Source organism: Dipteris shenzhenensis, chromosome 26 (assembly GCF_047967505.1).
Source record: "Dipteris shenzhenensis isolate YYH24624 ecotype China chromosome 26, Dip_SZ_1.0, whole genome shotgun sequence".
NCBI classification, from domain to species: Eukaryota; Viridiplantae; Streptophyta; class Polypodiopsida; order Gleicheniales; family Dipteridaceae; genus Dipteris; species Dipteris shenzhenensis.
The window spans coordinates 12,228,796-12,252,791 of record NC_141621.1 but is presented as its reverse complement, the minus strand read 5'-3'; the positions used below and the strand labels follow the sequence as shown (position 1 = coordinate 12,252,791).

The following is a 23,996-nucleotide window of genomic DNA, read 5'->3' as shown; positions in this document are numbered from 1 at the left end:
CAATTGGCTATCTTCCACCTCCCGTGTTGGTCCAAAGCTTGGGTTGGTGGGGTGCTTCCATTTCCCTCTGTTCTTCTACATCTCCTCGCCTAACTACCATTATCATTCATGAAGGATACTCCAATGGGTCCAAGACTACGTAAGAGGAAATTGCATCCAATGAATGCCAAGAAAAGTAGTCACTAGAAGCGTCGAGTGAGAGCTTGTAGGAGTGTTTCAGAATTCATGTCTATCCATGATGAACACTATGGTGCTATGGGTGAAGTGTTTATGAAAAAAATGTTAGAGTCTATTATGCAACATCCAAAATTCAAAAGTCAAAAATCAAAGATAACATTTGAGTCAATGAACAAACTTGTGGAGTGTTTCAATGCAATGGGAATGCAACTAGTGCACAGGGAGTTTGTGATACTATAGGGATAAGTACAAGGGCATATCGGCTCATATTTAAGAGCTTAAAAACAACATGTCTTTTGTGGGAGCAAAAGTTGAAGCCCCTCTTTCTAAACCAATTGATGTTGATAAAGCTAGGCAGGCACTCAAATTGGGTATACTTGATTTAGTCGGTGAGCCCGAGCATGTATGTAGAGTACACTAACTTTGAAAACAAAGGCTAGAGAGTCTAAAGAATTGGAATTGACAGTCGACAATAACTTTGTGATGGATGTTCGAAGAGTTTTGCAAGCCATGGTGAAGTTTTATGATATACCTATGGAGGAATGCAATGGTACTCTAAAGATTGTACTAAAGCTTGATGAAAGTGAGGTAGTCAAAAGTAAAAAATTAGAAAGAGCTAATTTGACAATGATGAATAGAATACTGGACTTTGAAGTTAAGCTTGATGATGCAAGATAGTTCAATGTGTAATCAGAGTAAGAAATTTGATGGTTGGCTGCCTTTGAGAGATATGATGGAAATTTGAATTTTAATGCAATAATGTAAAAAGACTTAATATTTTGAAATAACATGTGAGTTTTTTTTGTAGGTGCCGAAAGAGTCACATTCAATTTTGAAGTGGTTTTTTGACCAAACCGATATCCCAAGTGTGATCTAAGGTCATAACAATGGTGAGCTACTTGAAGTTGAGGGCTATGGATCCTACCGTGTAGAATGACATCTAGATGTTGACCTCGACTATTAAATGTATGTTTAATGTGGCACATGGGGCAAATACAAGCCATCCTTGTCCATTGTGCATGCAAACGAGAGTACTTGCAAAGGGTGGTAAAAATAATCAAAAGCAATGGGCCTCTAAACATGTAGAGATAGATCAAACTAAGGCACCAGATAGGAATGCTCCAGGGAAAGATCCATCATGGAGCCCAATTCTTGAAATTCCTCTTGAGCAATTACACATTTGTGTGCTTCATGCTATTGTGAGAATAATTGAAAAGTTGATGCATCTGTACATCATTGATGCATATAACTTGAAGCCCAAGTTGGTGCATTTGTACATCATTGATGCATATAACTTGAAGCCCCAACAAGAGAGTGAGAGTGATTGCAAGAATTGAAAAGGTTCTTTTAGATATGGGACTACACTCTGGGCAAGTAAAGATTACAAAAGATGAGAAAATATATGAAAAAACAGGCAATGTTCCTTGTAAGACAAGCTTTGGTGGTGTCAAGGCTTTAAAATTCCTTTCTGCTGCAAAGAAGAAGAATGACAAGCTCAAACGTGCTAATGAGTTTGATGTATGGAGAAAGTTACATAGTGCCTATTGTGAACAAGGAGGGAAGGGACAAAAAGGATTGGAAAAGGCACGAGTGTGGCTAGCTCTTGATAGTTTGGTACCTTTACTACAAAAGAAAAGATTCGAAGATGATGATGCACAATGTTTCATCAATGTTGTGAATGACTTTAGCCAAAATATGGAGATAGCTTGGGAAAAGAATCATTTCACACAGTACATAGTAATCTCTAACTTGGACATTGAGATGTGCATATTGAATGGTCCTATATTTACTAATCTGTTTTTCTATTTGGGAGCACATTTTATATGCTCATGCATCATACATGGCATGGAATTATGGAAGCATCGGAGTGTGGTTGGTCCACTCAGGGCATGGAAAGATCACATTAGCAAGCACATTGTGCATATAATAGGGAGACCCAACACGGGGGTGGTAGAACTAAGTCAAGCCCAATGGTTCAATCGATTCAATGGTGGTACATGCGTATCGAAATAAGAGCAGCTATAACTCTAGTATTCAAAGAGTCCTTAGTGTCCCATGCAATGCAAGATGTTAATGCGGAACATCATCGAAGAAGAATATACAACTCATCAAATGCACAAGACATAATCATGTAAGGTGGTGTGCAACCCATCATAGACAAGGGCGTATATGGGTGGAGAAAGATGAAAATGATTGTATAGACTATTCCAATGTGGATGCCCATGCATAAGTTTTAGAATTTCTTTGTAATTTTAGTAATGTGATTTGTAGTAAAGCCAACGTATAATGGCCATGAGTTGCAGTACAAATGAGAAATGTTGAGTTATTGGATGTTAATTATAAGTATTTAGCTCAAGGTTGCACCAATTTTACTTTTTTAGAGTTTTTATTAAAACAAGTATCTTTAAAAATTAGGGTTTTGGGCCCTATATAAAAGAATGGGCTCTCATTTTCATTTTATTATTTAAAGAGCTCTCCACTTCCACACCACCTCCCACTTGCCCTTGACATTTCCACCCTATCTCTTGCACCCTCACCCTTTCTCTCACACACTGTCTCCATCCCCCCCATGGCCATGTCCAAGATCAAGGCACCACGGAGATTGGCACAGCAAGACCCACCTCCAGACTGAGAGACAGAGAGTGATAGCATCCCCCCCTCTCCCCCCAATGATCCCCGTCGAAGGGAGAAACTGCCATTCCAGAGGCTAGACATGGAGCAAGGAGCAGACAGAGGGATAGACTTAGATGTGTACTTGGACTTGTGGCAAACAATAGAGGATATGGAGCTTATGCAGATGGATGTCAAGACAGCTTTCTTGCATGAGGATTTGCATGAGGAAATTTACATGATACAGCCAGAAGGCTTTGAAGAAAAGGACAAAGAGCATTTGGTTTGCAAGCTGAAAAAGAGTCTCTATGGCCTTAAGCAAGCGCCTAGAGAATGGTATCACAAGTTTGATGCTTTCATTTAGTCCCAAGGTTTTAGAAGAAGTGAGATTGATCACTGCCTCTACACTAAAAGGACTCAGAATAATAGCTTGATACTCCTGGCACTTTATGTAGATGATATGTTATTGGCTAGCAAGAACACTTATGAGCTTGATGCATTGAAGGCCAAGTTGCATGAGGCATTTGACATGAAAGATTTGGGACTTACAGGTCATATTCTTGGTATGGGCATCATGCATAACCGAAGTAGGAAACTCCTTTGGCTTTCATAGATAATAGCTTGATACTCCTGGCACTTTATGTTAATGATATGTTATTAGCTAGTAAGAACACTTATGAGCTTGATGCATTAAAGGCTAAGTTGCATGAGGCCTTTGACATGAAAGATTTGGGACCTACAAGTCATATTCTTGGTATGGGCATCACGCATGACCGAAGTAGGAAACTCCTTTGGTTTTCACAGAAGGAGTATGTTCAAAAGTGTTGCAGCGTTTCAATATGGAGGGGGGGAAGGCAATAAGTACTCCATTGCCTCCATATGTGAAACTAAGTCAGGTAGATAGTTCCAAATCAGATGAGAAGAGGGCCATGATGGCCAAGGTTCCGTATGCATCAGCGGTTGGGAGTCTTATGTATGCTATGATAGCTACTAAACTGGACATTGCATTTGCAGTAGGAGTTGTTAGCCAGTATATGGCTAACAACTCCCACTGCCGGAAAGAGGCATTGGGAGGTAATTTAGTGCATCATGAGGTACATGAAGGGTACCAAGGAGGTGTGTATCTGCTTTGGCAAAGGAGAGATTTGTGTATTTGGGTACACAAATTCCGATTATGCAGGGCATGTGAATAGCAGGAGATCCACTTCTGGTTGTGTTCACCTTTGCAAGTGGTGCAATGTCATGGATGTCTCGTGCACAGAAGTGCATTACTTTGTCTACCACAGAGGCCGAGTATGTTGCAACCATAGAGGGTTGCAAGGAGGCTATATGGCTTGATCGGCTAGTGAGAGATTTGAGGATTCATACAGGTGTACCAACATTGCATAGTGATTCCATGAGTGCTATTCAACTAGCACGGAATCCTATCTTTCATGCAAAGACCAAACACATTGAGGTTAGATACCATTTTATCAAGGAGGTACTTGAGGACAAGCACATAGAGCTTGTCAAGATTCATACAGATGATAACCCTGTAGATATGCTGACAAAGAGTCTACCTAGTCAGCGGTTTGAGTATTGTCGTGTATTGATGGGCATTGGATAGTATGCTTATTGGTTGTTCTCCCTTAAAGGCACATTGACCTTTAACTGGGAGGTTGTGGGGATTAAAAACCACTGTACCTTAACCCCGGTTATGTATAATACTCAAACATACATATATATGGATGAAATAGAAGATTAGGGTGTTCTGCACCCACCAAAAACTTGTGTCTTCCTCTCTCCCTCTCAGGCTCCCTCTCTCCCTCTCAGCTTCCATTGTGTCCTCACACCAGTCCAATTCTAAGCTCTTGCAAGTATAAGTAATCTTTGTTTTCCTTAATTACCTACAGCTTGCAAAGAAATCAACAAAGCATGAAAATGGAAGAAACCAACTCAACCTAACATTTCTTCCATCAGTAGTTGGCTTCATAGCATTTCTTACATCATTAAACATTCTATTCTATATGATTCAATTATGTCCATGCTTGGGAGAGGCCATTCTGGACTATCAAAAGAAGGCAAGGAAAGAGATTCTAATCTATTATATTGTCCTTCTTCATCTGGCACAATGAACATTGGGTCATAGAAGTTCCCGTCCTTTTCTAATTCTGATGGTGTGCGACCTTCATACTAGAGACTCCCGATTTCAACATGGAAGGCATGCAACACCCCAGTTACGCATGCTGCAAGCTCCCACTCTTTGTAAGTAGATGGATATAAATCTGTAAAACAAATACAAGGCATAAGACAGTTATGTCAAAGTCCCCAAATAAATGCAAATACTCTAATACAATTGAGCCTACGATATGGAAGTCCTGCATTCGGATGCACGTATATGTTTGCATGGGTAAAGACATGCTGAAGATATAACTGCGTTACTATGTTACTGCTAGGAGAAATTTCAAAATCTAAGATCCTTCCCTTCCAATGTTTGGAGATGTCCATTGCATCCTTTCGACCCACTTTGTAGCACCCACGATTAGTGGGTTGCATTGTGATCCAATAGAGCTGAGGAATTCATTCCCCATGCTCATCCTTAACATTTTTCAATACAACAAATTGTAAACTACTTCTATATCTATCATTTTCTACTTCCATAGTTTCTGCCCCTGTACCATATGATTAAAATTAGCTCTTTGTACCTCTTTCTACTTCCATAGACCCTCAAAATTTATGTCTTCTCTTCTCTCTTTCTCTATCCCTCTCTTTCTCTTTCTTTGCAAGTCTCTCTCTCTCTCTCTCCTTTCCTCTCTCCTTTAACTAAACCTTTCACAAAAACAAACAAAAAATTATTTCAAAAAACATAGAATACTTCTCTCTCTTAGTCTGTCTTCCAAGGTACCCCTCACACAAACAAACATCAAATTATTTTGAAATACTTAGTTTAAGATATGCTCTCTTCCTACTCTGTTTCTCCACAAACAAAGAAAACATTGTCAATATCATCCCTCTCTCTCTCTCTCTCTCCCTCCCAAAACTCTTTGATTAGGATCTCTTTTTCTTCCTTCTTTCTCAAATACTTCTAAAACCTTACAATTTGAAATACAATCTCTGTCTCTGTCCCTGAATCATCCCCTCAATGGAAGAAAACATAACAGTTCGAAATATAATCTCTCTCTCTCTTTTCCCTTCCTCTATCTACCCCTCCTATACTAGCAAAGAAACAAACGACTATTTTTTGTCTCTCTCCCTCACTCATCCCCTCAAACAGATAAAAAAACATAGCAGCTTCAAATATAATCTCTCTCTCTCTCTCTCTCTCTCTCTTTTTCCCTTTCTCTATCTATCCCTCCTATACCAGTGAAGAAAAAAATGTCAAAAATCGTCTTTTAGTTTTGAATATCATCTACCTCGATCTCTCCCTCTTCCTTGTCTTTTATAACAAACATATAGACAAAGTGTGATACAAAAACGTATCTACTTAATATAAACAAAAATTTCAAGACAAAATCACTTTATTACCTACAAAGTATGTGTTCCTTCTTCTGAAGTTGACTCTCTATACTCCAAAAAGGTAGAGAAAGAGCCGAAAATGATAGAACACCCATTTTTCTCACTCCTTCCAAGCAGATTTAGGTCACAACTTTAGGAGTTGACTCTCTATACTCCAAAAAGGTTAGGGAAAGAACAAAAAATGAGAGAACACCCATTTTTCTCACTCCTTCTAAGCAGATGTAGGTCGCAACTTTGGTTTCTAAGAGAGTGAAATAAGTAGAGAATGAATGGAAGAGAAGAGGGATGAACAGAGCTTGGGCAGAAGTTTCTCTGAGAGATTTTCGAATGTCGAAGAAAAAGGTGAGCAAAGAGGAAAGAGAATGACTAATCAAGAGTGGAATGAAAATATTTTGAAACCAGCTGCTAGAAAGTGGTGGGAATGAATGTTTGAAACGTTTTGAAAGAGAGAGAATAGGGAGAGAGTTGGTTAGAAAGTCAAAGTTTGGGCCAAATGGTTGAACCAAATGAAAAACGTGAGCATAGTTCTAGCTAGGGGATAGTTTGCCATGGGAGAAAAACAAGGAGACTTGACATGGTCAGGGCAAGCCTGCCAAATATAATTTTTTATTGTGAAGCACCAATGACGTTTTTTGGGATATTTTGAAAAAAAACTAAAATTTTTCCTAGATTTGGGGAGTCTGTCAGAGAAGTCCACATGGCATAATCTCCTTCATGGATACCATATTCCCTTATCCAAGTCTCTAATATTTTAGTAGTTCTCTAAAGGGCCACTTTTTTAGTCTAATTTTTTTGTAATGGCTAACATTTATAATTAGTTGGTACTTCAATTTAATGTCACAACCTTTGTCGCATATCACTTGTCGAACTGAACGACAAATATCAACTGTAAAGCTCTTTGCACTAGAAGAGCCATAGACAAATAAGCCAACAAAATGTGAAATTTTACCTTCAGCGCACACTTGCTTTGCAGCAGCATGGGATGCAATTTTCGGTGTCTGCTTTGTATTCTTTCGGATACCAACTTCCTTCCTTGGAGCCAAAACCAAAGGCAAACTTGCAATCAATGATGGTTTTGGAAGAGAAGTCTTTATCAAGCATGTGCCTGAAGAAGAAACCATACCATGTTGCACAAGAGCTTGTCTTGCATCTCTCATTGGAGGAGCTAGTCCTGCATTAAACATGAAAATGAAAATCAAAGACTTGTAGGGAAGGACATTTCATACTACGAGAAACTAAGAAATAGGTACAAAGATTTCCTTGTACCTTCCATCGGATTAAAAGCCTCGTTTATGCACATTGGATTTCCCCCTTAAATTAATTAATGATGAATATAGACTTTGCAACTACTGGTATAATAATTGTTCAAAGTACATAGGAAGAAAGTCATTACTGTAGGAACAGAAATCACTGTGATAGAACGAAAGAGACCGTTGCAACAAAGAAAAGAGCCATGTTTGTGGCGATAAATGGAGCGTGGACTATGGTAGTGGGAGGGAAGGAGGTGGCAAGTGATAATGCAGAGATGCAAATGATAGGACCAAGCTTGCATGAGGAGGTGGGCGGGGCAAGCACATGGATGAGATCGTGGAAAAGGGACTATATATAGAAGGAATAGATCCCCGATGGGAACTGGCGTGATTAAGGTGGGTGAACTTATTGAAAACTACGAGCATGATGTTAATCCTGCCTTCCGCTATCCCGCTAAGTCGAAGTTGTTATGCTACAGTAGACAGAGAGAGCACGCTGGAGAACTAAGATTTACCTTGATTTGACTGTATGTCTTTGGGATATTGCTCTGCCGCAAGCAGTCATTTTTTCTATTCCGCATGTATATCAGCACAGTCTTGGTCCTCTGGCGCACATAAACGTTGCTGACTTTTCTCATTCGATTCATCCACCTCCTCTGCGATGGTGAAAGAACAACAGAATACGAATTTGCGTGACACCCAACAGGCTCCATTGGAAAGACATAATCCGAGCAAATAGAAATGAACGAACCTTGCGACTTGTTTGAATGTTTACCTCCAAGGAGCACATGTAAATCCTCCTTGCATGGCTTCTTTGATCCCGCCATGTTCATAAGGCCTACAAATGTAATCAAACCTTAGAATGGAACCAACGGATCGATTAAAAATTAGATAGGAATCGCGAAAAACCATACGAATCGAGACCTCTTTCAAACTCCCCACTGCTGGTATCCATCGAGTCTCCTGACCCCTGTGATTTATTTTCAGAAGCAGACTTGTGTCCAGTGGACATAACGAAGAACAACTACTAGGAGATAAAAAAAGAAACTCAGGAACGGAGAGAGGAATGCAGAGACGGAGAGAGGCAGCAAGAACCGGCAAATCACGCACAACAACAATCCATCAGTTTTATAACACAACCTCACAACTCTTGTTTTGGAAGGGAAATGGGTGTGGCCATCCCCTTTCAACATGCTTTTGCCAACGTGATCTAGTGCTTGCCTTACCATGAAAATCTCACACGAGTACCTGAGACAATCTTGCATGCATGGAGGTAAGAAAGACTACCAAAAATGGTGAATCCAGACCAGAGACTTGGTCCAAAGATGCAACTAGCTCATCCCGCTTGCCATGAGCCCGCCATCAACTACGGAGCTACGAAACAGAGCCCGAGCACCTCTGCTCGACTAGTAGGTCTTGCAATGAAGCTCCCTTCTGCCTTTGCACTCCAAGGCTGATTTTCGTCCAGCCTGAGAAAACCTTTGCACGCCTTCGTTACCTTTTAGGAGGCCTACGCCCCATAGCAACTATCTACCTGAGACTGCCCCTCGGCCCATAAGTCTTAACACCAGGTACAAATGTCAACTGTCGCACGGAACGGCGATCATCTTTGTCCGGACGAATAGAATCAGGGAGAAGCAAGGGGCATGGCTATGGAGAGATCGAATGGAGATGGAGAGATGAAGTGAGGATCAAGGGAGAAGTGTGTGTATGGCGCAAGTGTGCATGGAGATGAGATGGAGTCAAATGCAGGAAGCCAATGGATGTGGCGAACCAAACAGCACAGGCCATGTGCAGGGGGCCGAGAGAGCGAGTGTAAAATGAGCAAAGGTTGCTCAAAATTCCCACTAATTGGTTTTTAGCTTCTGCCGGACATAGTCTTCACTTAAGCCTCCCAATAAAAGAATCCAATCAAATATTTTCTCCAACTTCTGCGTTGACAGGTTGCATCGCCATCCTTGCATCACTTTTGCATGGCACCCCTCACCGCACCCAGTCCATGAATTTCAACAATTGCGACATTGCAGAGCTCCTCTCGCTTCATCCCGCTTGGAGTACGCCTTCCCATCAGAGCACTGGTGGAATACATATATTTCTTTTCAAGAAGTGGAATACATATTTTAAATTATAACATTTGGGAAATGCAATCGTCCGTGGAGCCTGGTGGCGGATGCGCAGATAGACTCGTCAACTGGCAGCCTTGAAAGAGCCTTGACCACCATGGACAACGTGGTAGCTTGAACCCCCGTGCAAAGCGGACTTTTAGTTTCGGGAGGACTGAGAAGTTGGCCCAATGCATTGTGCATTGCGTACAGGTTAGTTTCATTTACTTGGGGGAGAGAGAGAGAGAGAGAGAGAGAGACGGTACAAGAGAGGCAGTGCTCGTTGCAGTCTCGGGAGGCCACTTTGTCTGCAAACTAATGTTTGATTGCTCACGCTCGCTTGCCTTCTCTTCTCCAAGGACGGTCGGTCTAACATTCGCGTTTTCCAACCTGCAGCGCCCAGTGTGTGCGCCATTGACAGAGTCCTTCGCTCTGGCCGAGCTAGTACTGATGGGCAATTTGGTTATGGGAAAGACCTTGATGAGCATGTCGACGATTTCAGAAATGGGTAACGAGGTAGGTGGAGGTGATCGAGTCTGGAATTCGATATAGACCATGAGTTCATTCACCAGTGTCTTGAGAGAGATTCCATGAATGCACATTTTATTGTCAATCGTGTCCACGGGTTCCATTTTTAATACGTCTCAGCCACAGGTCTACCCCTCCTCCCAACCATGACTATAAAAGATAGATGCACATTGCAAAGTGATGACTATGAAGAGGAACGAAATGTTGATCTTGGAGGAAGTCAAAGATATTCCCAAGGTCGTAGCTAATCTCGCTCACTTACGCGAGAGTACAGGCTATTCTAGAAAGGCATGCTTTTGCGTATCTTGAACGGCTTTAAAACAGCGACTGCCATATTTTCCTTCTGCGAGAATAATGTAATACGGCCCAATTATTTCTTTCTGTAGACTGGGTTAATACGCTGCCTATATTGGTTGGCTTCTCTCCAAATTAGAGACAGAGAATAATGTAATACGGCCCAATTATTTCTTTCTGTAGATTGGGTTAATGTCCAAATTAGAGAGAGAGAGAGAGAGAGAGAGAGAGAGATTGTTTGATGGTTTTTTTCATCCGTGCACTCTGAAACATGAGAGCCTGATAGAAAACACCCTTACCCTTCACCTTTTTATAAGTATCTTGTATGGGCTGGTCAACTGAGCTAGCGACTGGTGCATGGCCGATGACACTGAAAGCCGTATACAGACAACTTTTCAGAGAGCCCTTCCCCTCAGCCAAAAGGGTCTATGTGAGCTGTTCAGTGAGTGCATGCATATGTCAAATGCACATGTCCAGGTATAATGTGGACATGCTCCCTACCTATTTGTAAATGCATAGGAATCTAAAAAGCATCGTGGGCTAGTATTTTGACTATGGGACGTTTCTGAGATCAAGGAAGGCTGTCAAATTCCGTTCGTGATTAAGCACAGGTGTCACTCTCATGATGCAACGCAACAAGCAGCACGTGGATCCATTACCATAACTAGGAAGATTTATAGATGCTCAAACGTGTCAGTTGGGAGTCCTAGTCAGACCCTTACAGATGATACATGGCAGCCCACGGTAGTGCCACTCCATATGCATGTCAGCACATAAGAGTACCACGCACATGGCAGCCTGCAAATGTGCCGCAAGAGCACATGACAGGGCCATGTGTAGCACCTTCCTTGAGAGCTTTGGGCCTACATAAAGCAGCCCTACATAGGGGAGTTCACCTACAGCAAGGAGCCTTGGCAATGGGCATTGCAGCTTTTGGACCATAGTTGTTTAGATTTAGATTTAGATGCTCCTTGGGGAGAGACTAAAATGAAAATGTTTAGACTTCACAAGCAGTTGTAGCTTGAATGAAGAGATTTTGGACTACCTTTTGATTAGCCTTCTCCTTTAGTGCTAGCCTTCATGGCTGAGTCTGCCCTTCACCTCCGGAGTGCCGACAAAAACTCAGTACGAAGACTTTGTATAAATGGATGCTCAAGTATGTGTGGGTGTGTGGATTTGTATGTGTGAGAGCATATTTTTATACTAAGGTCTACACCCACTGTTGGGCGCTGATGACGTCAGTGGGGATGTCATAGTAGCTAGTCCCTGCCATGCATGATGGAGTTTATGGTTTTCAACCTTGTGAGTGACTATCATGAGATTGAAACTGCACTATGTTGTGTTTTTAGAGGATGAGTTTGGGAATGTTCCTGGATTCATCTAGGTATATACATAGTTGTTGGTCCCCTTTGCAGCTCTGTTCTTTGTACTTTGAAGTTTGTGCTTGCTCAACACAAAATGGCGGCCATTGCAAACCAATATCTTGACAGCTGGATTCCCAAGTGACTGCAGAATTCTCTCAATGCATCCAAATGTCTTGCAAGTTCTCCTTGGTTGAAGACACCTTCATATGCTCGTAGTAAGCAACAGGACACCGTCATACCTCAGGACACTATCATACGTTCAGGACACCTTCATACAAGTATTGTTTCACCTTAGCGGTGTATGTCTTGGTGAAGGGTAATCCCAATTCGATTACCTTCGATGAGCTTGTTTCTGTACTCTTGCAAGAGGAGCAATCTAGACATAACAGGACCGTGATGCGTGTGGCTGATCAGGCTTTTATTGCCAGCCAGAAAGGCAAAGGTAAGGCTGCGTTTCAGGGGGGCAGCAAGCCCAAGAAAGATGCAGGCCAGCCATCTGGCAAGTATGAAAAAGAGGGTGACAAACCCAAGAAAAAGGGGAAGTGCAACTATTGCAGGAAGCCAGGACATTACATTAATGAATGTCGCAAGAGGCTTGAGAAGGAAAAGAGCAAAGAGGCCAGCATGGCAGTGACGGATAATGTCCCCAAGTTGGATAACAAAGAGGCTGCAAATTACACTTATACATCCTCCCATGATGAGGAATGGGCTTTTACAGTGTTATGCAGTTACAATCCGTCTGTTCATGATGCATGCCCATCTGTGAGTGATGCCAATGTATGGTATTTTGATAGTGGTGCTAGCAAGCACATTACCTCACAGAAGGATTTGTTTACATCTTATACAGCTGGTTCTCATGGAGGCACGGTGACATGTGCCAACAACTCCTCCCATCCTGTGCAAGGAGTGGGAAAGATTGTACTTACCGCAGCAAATGGTGGTGCATTTACACTCTCTGATGTGCTATGGGTGCCTGGCATCAAAAAGAATTTGCTTTCAGTTTCAGCCATTTCCCGTGGTGGCTTAATGGTGAAGTTTTTGGATGACAGATGCACCGTACATGACATTAGTGATGGTGATACAATTGTGGCTTCTGGAACTTTATGCCATGGTCTTTACAGACTTGATCACTATGAGAGTGCTTTGCATGATGCTTTATTCACCACCATCCCATCACAGTTGGCAAATGCTGAATTATGGCATGCTCGATTTGGCCATCTCAATTTCAGAAGTTTGCTGCGTTTACACAGCCATGAAATGGTGTCCGAGATGCCACACATACATACTCCGACTCGCCATGTATGCGAGGGATGTATCTTGGGGAAGATGCATCGCACACCGATTCCCAAAGATGGGACTGTCAGAGCTGTCCGTAGATTACAGCTTATACACAGTGATGTTTGTGGTCCTATGAGGACTCCATCTATTGGGGGATATCTGTATTTTGTCACTTTCATTGATGATTTCTCTCGTTTCACGTGGCTCTACCCATTGAAGGAGAAGTCAGAGGTGTTTACAAAATTCAGACATTTTAGGCTGAGAATTATGCCTCAGAAAAAGTGGGTACACTTCGCACTGATCGAGGGGGGGAATACATGTCCAAGGAATTTCATGCATATCTTGCAGAGAGAGGCATCATCCATCAGTGTACCACTCCATACACCCCAGAGCAAAATGGGCTGGCTGAAAGGAAAAACAGGTCGGAAATGGAGATGGGTAGATGTATGCTCAAAGGCAAAGGTTTGCCCAACAGGTTCTGGATGGAAGCTCTCATGTGTGCAAATTATGTGCTCAACAGATGTCCCACAAAGGCCTTGCATAATCTCACCCCGTATGAGGCATGGCATGGTAGAAAACCTTCTGTTGCTCATCTCAGAGTATTTGGTTGCTTGGCCTATGCACATGTGCCACAGCAACATCGTACTAAACTTGATGATAAGGCTCTCAAATGCATTTTTGTGGGGTACAGTGTTGAAAGCAAAGGGTATCGGCTGTATCATCCATCCAGCAGGAGGATTATTACAAGCAGGGATGTCATTTTTGCTGAGGATTCCACTCAGCCATTGCTGTCCTGTCAAAAACAGCCTGATGTCTACTCCAGGGATGTGTTTGAACAAATGCTGCCCATGACAACTGAAGGTCCCTCATTTTCAGAACATTCCAGTTTGATTCCCCATGCTGTTACGCAGGCCGGTACAGCACCTAATCAGCCTATTGTGGCTGAACCACATATGCCTATGGATGAGGCAAATATTGACCAGGCAGTTGATGAGGAAAGGACAGCCATTCAGTCATCCAAACGGGTGCCCAGGTGGCTGATTGAAACATTACGGGACAGCAGGTCACATATTCCTTTACCTGCGAGGACTCGTGCAAAATCTCATCATGCATCTGGGTTGTTTACTGATTATGCCTTTCAGAGCACATGCAGTGATGAAGAACCTCTGATATTTGAGGATGCTGCAGAGGACAGTAATTGGATGGCAGCCATGCATTCAGAATATGATTCTATCATGCAAAATGAAACATGGCACTTGGCTGAATTGCCTCCAGGCAAAAAGGCCATTGGTACTAAGTGGGTTTACAAGATTAAGCGGAAGGCTGATGGTTCAGTAGACTGCTTCAAAGCAAGACTCGTTGCGAAAGGGTATGCTCAGCAAAAGGGTATTGATTTTGATGAAACCTTTGCCCCTACCTCTCGCATGACCACTATCAGATGCATGATTGCCATGGCAGCCCATCATGGATGGCAAGTACATCAGTTGGACATCAAAACAACGTTCCTACATGGAGACTTCCATGAGGAGGTTTATGTTACACAGCCTCGTGGATTTGTGCAGGATGGTCAGGAACACTTGGTGTGCAGGCTTCGCAAAGCTCTGTATGGCCTTAAGCAGGCACCTAGAGCTTGGTATGAGAAGATACACACTTTTTTGATTGCTAAGGGATTCCGCAACAGTCAAGTGAGAGTACCCTCTATGTTAAGAGGACTAAGGATATTTTTTTGGTCATTGTTTTATATGTTGATGACATGCTGCTCACAGGCTGCGGGAGGCCTTGAAAATGACAAGCAAATCAACCTATACAATGATCTCTCCAATGAAAGACAATGGGAGATGAGAACCCAAGATTGTAGACAATAATAGAAAACCTGTAGAAAGTAACTGCTGGCAGCCTCAGGGCTGAGTGCCGTAATATCTCCATGCCTATCTCTCAAACTCTGAAACAAAACATAGAATTCAAATTAGAGATACTTAGAGCTAGAAAATCCTTAGAAATCAATGTTTTCAACCCGAACATGACCAGAGTCCTTAGATTTCAAGGAAGGTCTAAGGCTAGAAGTAAGTGGATTCACTTCCAGACGTAGTCATAGGTGAAAAACGAAATGTAGAACAAAGAAGAACAGCTTAAAATTGAATCGCAATTTCAGCAGTAGTTTGAATCTGTAAATTACACTTACCTCATGACTTGTCTTGGGTGTGGAGAGTAGGAAATCAGCAAACTGAAGCAAAATTTCAGCAAAGTATGAGACTAGGAGGAGTAGGAACAGATTTTGCATGTAGGAATGACTCCACGATGTCAGAAAAGCTTCTTCTGCTGCAAGGGCTTTTTTTGCAGGTTTGGAAATGAATCACAAATCATTTAGGGGCCTCCCGTAGGGGATTATAAGTTTTTGGAAGCAAGAGAACACTAAGGGGAAGCAAGAGAGAGGAAGGCAGCAGCAAGGGAAGCCCAATCGAGGGAGGAAAGCAACAGGAGCATTCCATGATTCACATGTGAATCTACTTGTACCATTTGGAAACCAAGAGTAATCATCCAAGGATACAAAGACCACATGGACATCTTAGTTGGTAGGATAGCTGATCTGGATTGGGACAGCCTTGGCACTATAAGATGCAGCCCACTTACAACTACAAAAAGAAGACGTTGACTGGTTTAAAACGATGACATATCACTATTCAGATTGGAGTCTCAAGCAGCCTGATTCCAATGGTGAGTCATAACTAGGCTCAAAAGGTATTTAAGGAATCAGATTGCTCTTATTTGATATATGTACAAGAGTCAGATAAAGAAGGCAATGAGGATAATCTCACCCTAGAGAGAAGAGTGTCCTTAGGAGAGTTCAAGGAAATGTTCCTATAAGACTTACCTAAGTCACTACCACCCAAGAGACGGAGGATCTCAACATAGATTTAATTCCGGAAGAGATTCAGAGACAAGCCCAGGAATTACTAGAACATGGATTGATTAGACGAAGCAGTCCACCCTTCTCTTAGCTAGTGCTTGTGTCACTTAAGAAGGATGGATCATGGAGGATGTGTGTGGACTATAGGGCATTAAACGAGATGACCATCAAGAATTGTTTTCCAAATCCATGGATTGATGAGATTTAGATAGTTTGAAGGGTGCCAAATTTTCAGCAGGATAGCTTTAAGAGTGGGTACCATGAAGTACGGATCACCCCAAGACATCTACAAAACAGCCTTTCAAACAGCACAAGGACTTTCTAAATATATGGTAGTTCCGTTTGGTTTAAGTAATGCACCAGCTATATTTAACCATATCATGAGCCGAATCTTTCAAAAACTTAAATCTTGTGTAGAAACATTCGTTGATGACATCATAGTGTTCAGTGAGGATGAGGAGGGCACAGAGAACACTTGAGGATCGTGTTTGAGCTGTTGAAGCCTGAAGGAACAACCACTGTTTATAAATGCCAAGATGAGGGCGTTCTTCCTTTTAGAGAGAAATTAAAATGGATCCTGATAAGTTAAACAATAAGGTTTTTGGGCAGTTTTTGAGAGAGAAGCTAAAATGGATCCTGATTCTTGAATGTCTTGATTTGAAGACGGTACATGAGGTAAGACCATTCCTTGGGTTATGCTCATTCTACAAGAGGTTTATACATCATATTGCTTGCAAAGCATCTCCTTTGCATGACCGAACGAAAAAGAGAAAAGCTTTCGCTTGGGGAGATAAAGAAAAAGCAGCATTTGAGCAATTGAAGAAAGCCCTAACATCAGCCCTTGTCCTAGTGATGTATGACTTATATAAGTCATTTGTAGTTCAAGCTAATGCTAGTGGTGGTTGCATTGGAGAAAATATTTTACAAGGACATGCAAGAGCTTACGAGAGCAGGAGGTTGAAAGAAGCTGAACTGAATTATGATGTTTATGAGAATGAACTTGCTGTGATTCATGTTTTATGCATTATCTTTTGGGTATTGGTTTCCTTATCCAGACCGACCACCAAAGTGTCCGCTAATCTCTCTCACAACCACTTGTTAGGGAGAAGCACACGAGATGGGCTAATATCTTAGCTATATTAATTCACCATACTCCAGGGAAGGAGAACAGGTAGCCAATGCTTTGTCTCATAGACCGCAGGTTCATGAAGAGCTGAGGAGGAGGTCATAGAGACTACTATGTGTGTCATGGGTACCTGTGGAACCAAAATCGAATTCGTGTGACAAGGGATATGAGGTAGAAGGTGATCTAGGAGTGTCACAACCCCGCATCCCGCAATTTGGAATTCACATTTTCCTACCGATGGACAAAGCGAAGCTACAAAGGCTGAACTCCCTTGCCAATTTGCATCACTTTCTTGCTGTCCCCTTGCTCTCTCCTGGTCTGGAAGAATCTCCAAAGATGAAACCAACTTGGATGAAATAATATTATGGGATGAGCCATTATCAAACAAGAATAAGGCTGGTTTATCTCATGTCTCTCCTTGGCTACCTGCTTCCCCCCCTTCTCTCAGATTGATTTCTACCATGAGTCCTGAAGTGCATTATTAAAGGGCTGAAAACTTTTTCTTAAGATCAGTCTCTATCTCAGCTTCGAAGGAGTCAAAAAACTAAAAGCTATCTAGTGCCATCTCATCTCTAACATGATCCCCTTTCACGAGAATCTTCTTCTCCTCTACTTGGAGTAAATTGGTCGCATCCTATCAACATGCCTCGCAGTGTTATGTTGCTCCGTGCGTACTGGCTTCTTGGCTGCCAGGATCACATTCTTTGTCAATCCTCCCTTGGTTCTCCTGGTATTCACCATGTTAAAGCTTGGGGTAAGCGCACACTCTCACACAACAACACATAATCACACAATAGGAGGATGGGAGAAGGTACTAAAGCAAATGTTTCCAGCTGCACAAGAGCAAGGGCGGTGAAGGATGAGTTGATTTTTTATAGGAAAAAATATGGAACATGTAGCTCTGAGGATGCATAGAGAGATGATAGGTACACAGTGGGGTTTGCTTTGTGGCGAGAGGATTATGGGGCAGATACACCTTGTTGCAGAGTCTCGCTATCTGTATTTTGAGTCAAGAAGCGAGTTCCTCTCCTTGTGAGCACTTGTGGAGTAGCTTTGGTCACATTACATTAAAGAGAGGAGCAGACTTCAGGCAAAAAAGACAAATGACCCTTGTCTTTGGGCATGCAAAATTGTGTTTGCTTCAGAAGACGATTGCTGGGTACAGCATTGGATGGGAGCAAAAGGATGGTCAGCTAGGCCAGCACATAGTGCCTATGGTGGGTACATCCATGGTTCATGTTGGAGAATGACCAAGGAGATGGAGGTGATGGAGATGATGAAGAGGAGCAAGAAGGCAGCAACCACAATGCTGTAGATTTAGATTGATCATTGATGTGGACAATGCTGAGTGGATCACATCAATCATGCCATCGTGCATATGCATGTAGCTAGCTTTCTAGGAGGTCCCCTTTTCTTGTATCCAGAGTCCAAGACGTGAGTTGATTTCAGACACTTGTCTCTTATGGACATTTACTTTGTATGCTAGTTAGCAAGCTGTATCTTGTATGAATGATCATTCATGATTCATCTATCATCAAGATTTTGTTTATGTCTTGAGTCTTGACTCCAAATTTGGTCAAAAAGCAGTTGTAACTTGTTTTGAGCTGTGAATTATGTGTTCACTGACCGGATTTCTTGGAAGTTGAATTCTAATTTCAAGGTTTCTAATGTATAGAATAATGTGTTTGTTTATGGGTATACACGGTGTTTCCTTTGCAATTTCCCTAGGATTTTGGCGTTCCTGCTCCCAAGGGGTCGGTGTGCATGTTCCCTAGTAACTACGTCTAAAACACATGGAATTCTAATTAAAAATAGTTAGAGTTACAAATTCTATTATGGGTATGGTTACGTGGTGTTTCCTTTCCATTTTGCTGTTCCCTAGGATTTTGGCGTTCCCACTCCCAAGGGGTCGGTGTCCTGTTGGCATGCATGTTCCCTAGTAACTATATCTAAGACACATGGAATTCAAATTAGAAATAGAGTTACAAATTCTATTATGGCTATGGTTACGTGGTATTTCCCGTTCCCCAGGATTTTGGCATTCCCACTCCCAAGGGGTCGGCATTCTATTGGCAGTGTGGTCAGTAAACATATGAGAAAAGTAAGCAAAAATAGGATATCCAATAATGATCCATAAATGTAGTTGAGAAAAGCGTAGGAGTGCTTGCTACATCCGCATAATCACGGCTTTGACATCTTTACTCCTTCTAAAAGTTACACAAGCATAGAGCATTGCAACCATAACCTCTCATAGCATGCCAGCCATCTTTGTTATAGGCTATCTAACAACAAAGCAAATCTTGTCATAATCTTTTTTAACTTGATGGAGAGATATACCCTGCCCTAACTACACCAACTTTGTCTTTAAAAATTCACATATGCTCAACTTGGCATAGAGCACTAGCTTCAGTGTAATTAAGAGAACTCTAGTATGCTCCACCTGTTTTACGAGTGATCTAGTATATAATCTAAAAGACAACTATACCTTCTCCTATGGATCCTATAGGGTCGCAAGCGGACTTTAATACAGTCATATCATACCATATCATTTATCATTTGTTGGAAGTTGTTTGAGCTAGTCAATCCAAAGGGCATGAGAAAACTTTCTAGTGCTCAAATATGGTTCTATAGACCATCTCAAGCACATCCTATCCTTTGATTCGCATTAGATGATATTTAGACCTTATATCTATCTTGGTGAAATATTTTGTACCACATAGACAATCACTAAGGTATTTCATCAGTCCCGGACTCTAATGAAGAAATGAACTGCTCCCATTTGCCCTGCTTGGTTTGTGGTATCTTTGAAAAGGAATCACCTACCTACCTTGTCCTCCGCAAACTCTACATTATTAAATTCTCTTCCCGGTGGAGGGACAGGGGAATGGACATCAGAAGATGAGATGGAGAACGGGTACGCAGAGGCTCAGTTGGAGGAGGCTGCAAGGTTTCCTCTAGGATTGGGAATGTCTTTCCTGAGCTGGCTGCAGAGTCGAAGCTACTGTGGCAGGCTCCTAAGGTGTAGAGACTGCTACAGGAGGATTTGGAAGATTTAGGAGGTGGGAGGCTTGGGGAGGAGTTCAGGGAGCTCGATCAGAGGTCATCAATATCTTTTGTGATTACTGGGCAGAGGTAAGCGTCTTGCTGTATGTGTTTGCTCAGGTTATTCTCTTATATTGTGTCCAGGTGGTCAATTGAAAAGATTTGGTTTGAAATTTTCTTGGGGGCGATCTTGCACCATTGCTTTCTGCCCATGTGATGATTTTTGATATTTCCTTATGCTATATAGCTCGGCCATGAATGGGCTCACTATCAATGTTCTATTGTTTCTTTTCCTTATGATCTTACTGCTCTTTCATGGCTAATGCTATCTTATCCATTTAGATTTCACCGGTTCATTCAATGTGAGGACAAACTGGTGAGTTCTTCCACTGCTTTTCTGGCATTTCTGCTGCCCCCCTTATATATCTGCACAATTGTCCTATCCTATGCCTACTACTGTCCCTCCTAGTGTATTCGCCTTTGAAAGAATTCCTCTATAACTTCTAGTAGATCTCTTATCTCTTCTTGGGACTCCATGTTCTTCTCAATTAAATCCATGTTCCCTTATTGGAGTCGTAAGATGCCCTGTCTCAAGTGGTATTTCTCCTTCCTGTAAATTTAATAAGTCTCCACAAAGAGGATAGTTATTCTGCTTAATTTCAGAGAGAGAGAGAGAGAGAGAGAGAGAGAGAGAGACTATTTCCTCAATATCCTGTGGCACTCCCATCTGAACAGCTCAACTCCAGCACTGTCTGCGTCTCAGGGAGATCCTGAGAATGGAATGTAACAAAGAGGAAGCTATTAGGGCTAAAGCCATCTCTGAGAAAAAACTCTCTGTTGGAGACTTTGTAACTGCCAAGAAATTCGCACTTCTAGCCCAACGACTTGGACCAGAGCTTCAAGGATTACCTCATCTTCTAGCAGTGCTGGATGTACACACGGCTGCGCTAAAGAATGTGAAGGGAGATTATTCCAAGTGGTTCAATATTCTTCAGGTGGAGGTTGATGCGGATGATGATGTTATCCAGAATCAGGTCAGGAATCTTATTCACCTTTTAAGTGCTGGCTGTAATAACCTCCCTGGTGCTGAATCTGCTTTTCAGCTTGTTTCACAAGCTTGGCAGGCTGTTTCCTTTCACAGAAAGATGTCATTTGATCCTGCTTTTCCTATATGCAAATTTCCACAGCCAGAACCTTTGGCAAACGTGGATACATTCCTGACTGCATGCCCTGTGTGCAAGAAAGCAAATGAGTGCTTGCGGTCTTTTGTAAATGAAACCCTATATTGTGCTTTTTGTGGAGCCTTCTTTGCAGCTTTCGAGCATATCCTCGATGATGAGAGTAATTATGCAACGGCCATCCCCTGCAAGGTGAGTGGAGACGAGACAGATACTAGTACCAGTGAAAATCAGGGAAAAGAATCACAGCTTTGGTGGAATGCTGAGCAAAAGGAGTCCCTCAAGGAAATCATGTCTCTTTCGATAGATGATCAAAGGATGACCACTAATTTTTGTAAAGAGGCATTGGAAAATTCGCGAGCTAGGGGTATGCTGAGCTCAGAACCTGTCTCTGAAATGTCTTCAATGAACCAGAACATGAACGAGGATACACATGCAGACAGGAAAGGGACTGCGAAAAACGGGGGGTCCTACAGTGAACATGTGACTGTATTTGAACGATGTGAAGATGTGGAGAACACTGGAGCAAATATGACAGGGAAGAGGAGAGTCTCCACGATTGATGATGATGATGATGAGGCAGATGTTGTGATACTAAGGGAAGTAAAGTCACACAATAGCATTCCAAGTCAAATGAATTCTGATGTAAATACACACAGAATGGGTCTGAGGAAGTCTCTACGGACAAAAAGACATGTGAGGTTCTCTACCCCTGGACGTGTTGAGCAACCCACTCGAAAGAAGAGAAAAGTGGGAAGGAAAAGGGAAGAGGAGTCTAAGGCACAAGCTTCTGGCAATAGTGAGATCGACCTTGGAAGCAACAGAGGAAATTATGCTTTTGATGCCATTGGAAATTCTAGCGATTCCAGAGGGGGCAAGGAGTCGGGGAAAATTCAGGAAGAGCTGGTGGAAACATCTTTCCCCAACGAATTGAAGTTGAAGATGGCAGAAGAAATAAAAAGGCAGGTTTTGGATGGACTCAGTGTGGCAGGCAAGGCTGCCTTGCAAGGTCTCCAGGTTGTAGACATTGAGGAGATCCGTCGGTGCACCACATCCAGCAGTAACTGCCATACTGAGGGCATTGCAATGGAAGGCCAAAAACATACTGTTCCGGAGGACTACATAGCTAAGGTGAAGCTGATGGCTACTCTATACATTCCTTTGACTATTGAAGCAGCTAAAAAACAACAAGAACCCCAGTGCTGTCAGAAACCCCAGGGACTAGAGGAACAACAAGAACCTCAAAGTAAGGTTGAGGGAGGCCCGAATGGCTTGCCGCCAAAAGAAGGCGATGATCTCCTTGATGTGAGCGATCCATGGTTTTATGACTTCGACATTGATAGATGTGAGAACAAGTTCGCTGAAGGCCAGATCTGGGCCATATATGATGACAGAGATGGAATGCCCAGAAATTATGCACAAATTATAAAGGTACTCAGCATCAGCCCTTTTAAAGTTCAGATTTCGTGGCTGGAACCACAAGGTTATGCTTTAGAAGCACTGCAATCAGAGAATCCCCTAGCATGTGGTGAGTATGATATTGAGGACTGTAAGGAGCCTTGTACCATGATTCATATCGACTGTTTTTCGCATGTGATGAAGTGGGAACGAGGACAGACAGGGAAGATAAGGATCTACCCTGCCGAGGGTGATGTATGGGCTTTATATTCTCAAAGAGCAAACCATGAATATGAGATTGTCCGGGTGGTGGCAAACAGCAAGGAGGGTTCCATGGTGAGTGTCATGCCGCTGGTAAACTTTAAACAGTCAAAAACACTCTTTGTACAGAAAGCGATTGATCAGGATCCTCTCCACATATCTAAGGACAACATAACCAGATTTTCTCATCAGATTCCCATGTACAAACTAGTTGACGATGAGGTCTCTAATACTTTAGAAGCTTATGTAGAAATTGATCCTGCCTTTACGCCTTCAGACATAATTTTTGAACTTGATCCTGCCTCAGCCCCTCAGGCCTAATTTTTGACAAGTGAACCCGAGGGTGCTTCCTTGGACTGTTTTGAGCTGGTTTTACCTGAGTGCTTTGTATGATTTGTATGATTATAAAGAAGCCCTGTCATTGAGCTGCAAGATTGTGGTGATGTTGACTTCTCTTCTAATTAATTTTATAATGTTCTCTTTGCTACTTTCATAAAGGGAAGCTGTGCATGTAGACTCTTCCATATTCATGAGACTGCAAACCGTTTTGTTGTTCTTTTGTACGCAACCTTCCATACATTTTATGTACTTGAATCTCCCCGTGGAGTTTCTGTTGTGAGCATTGCTTCCCTGAACCACCTGCTTAAAGGGAAATTGTGGCATTCTAGTAGTGTATCTATGATCTCTGTGCCACTGATCAGCTTTCAGCAGGTACTGTTATCCTCTCAAAACTACAAATGAAAGATTTGGGTGTGTAGATTGAATTCACGTCCCTGCTGTCCCCAATATTGAACCGTTTTGTTGATGTAGTAACAACACATGATTGATCATTCAATGCGGTGGCATATTTGTAGTACCTTGGACCTTGTAAGTACAACTGATGTCAAACTGTCTCCTTGCCTTCTATTGTATTTAGCATATGTGACTATGCCCCATGGTTGCATGTTTTGTATGGAATGTTCTCTAGGGCACGAATGTTAATATT

General features: G+C 42.2%; 1 protein-coding gene across 1 annotated transcript; it reads left to right on the top strand.

The window, feature by feature from the left end:
- Positions 1–9,618: 9,618 nt before the first annotated feature.
- On the top strand, positions 9,619–23,421 carry LOC147884680 (uncharacterized). The gene is made up of 3 exons (XM_087397760.1): positions 9,619–9,847; positions 10,031–10,150; positions 20,910–23,421. The coding sequence occupies exon 3, from the start codon at positions 20,951–20,953 to the stop codon at positions 23,330–23,332; it is 2,382 nt and encodes a 793-aa protein (XP_087253886.1). The 5' UTR covers positions 9,619–9,847; positions 10,031–10,150; positions 20,910–20,950; the 3' UTR covers positions 23,333–23,421.
- Positions 23,422–23,996: the final 575 nt, after the last annotated feature.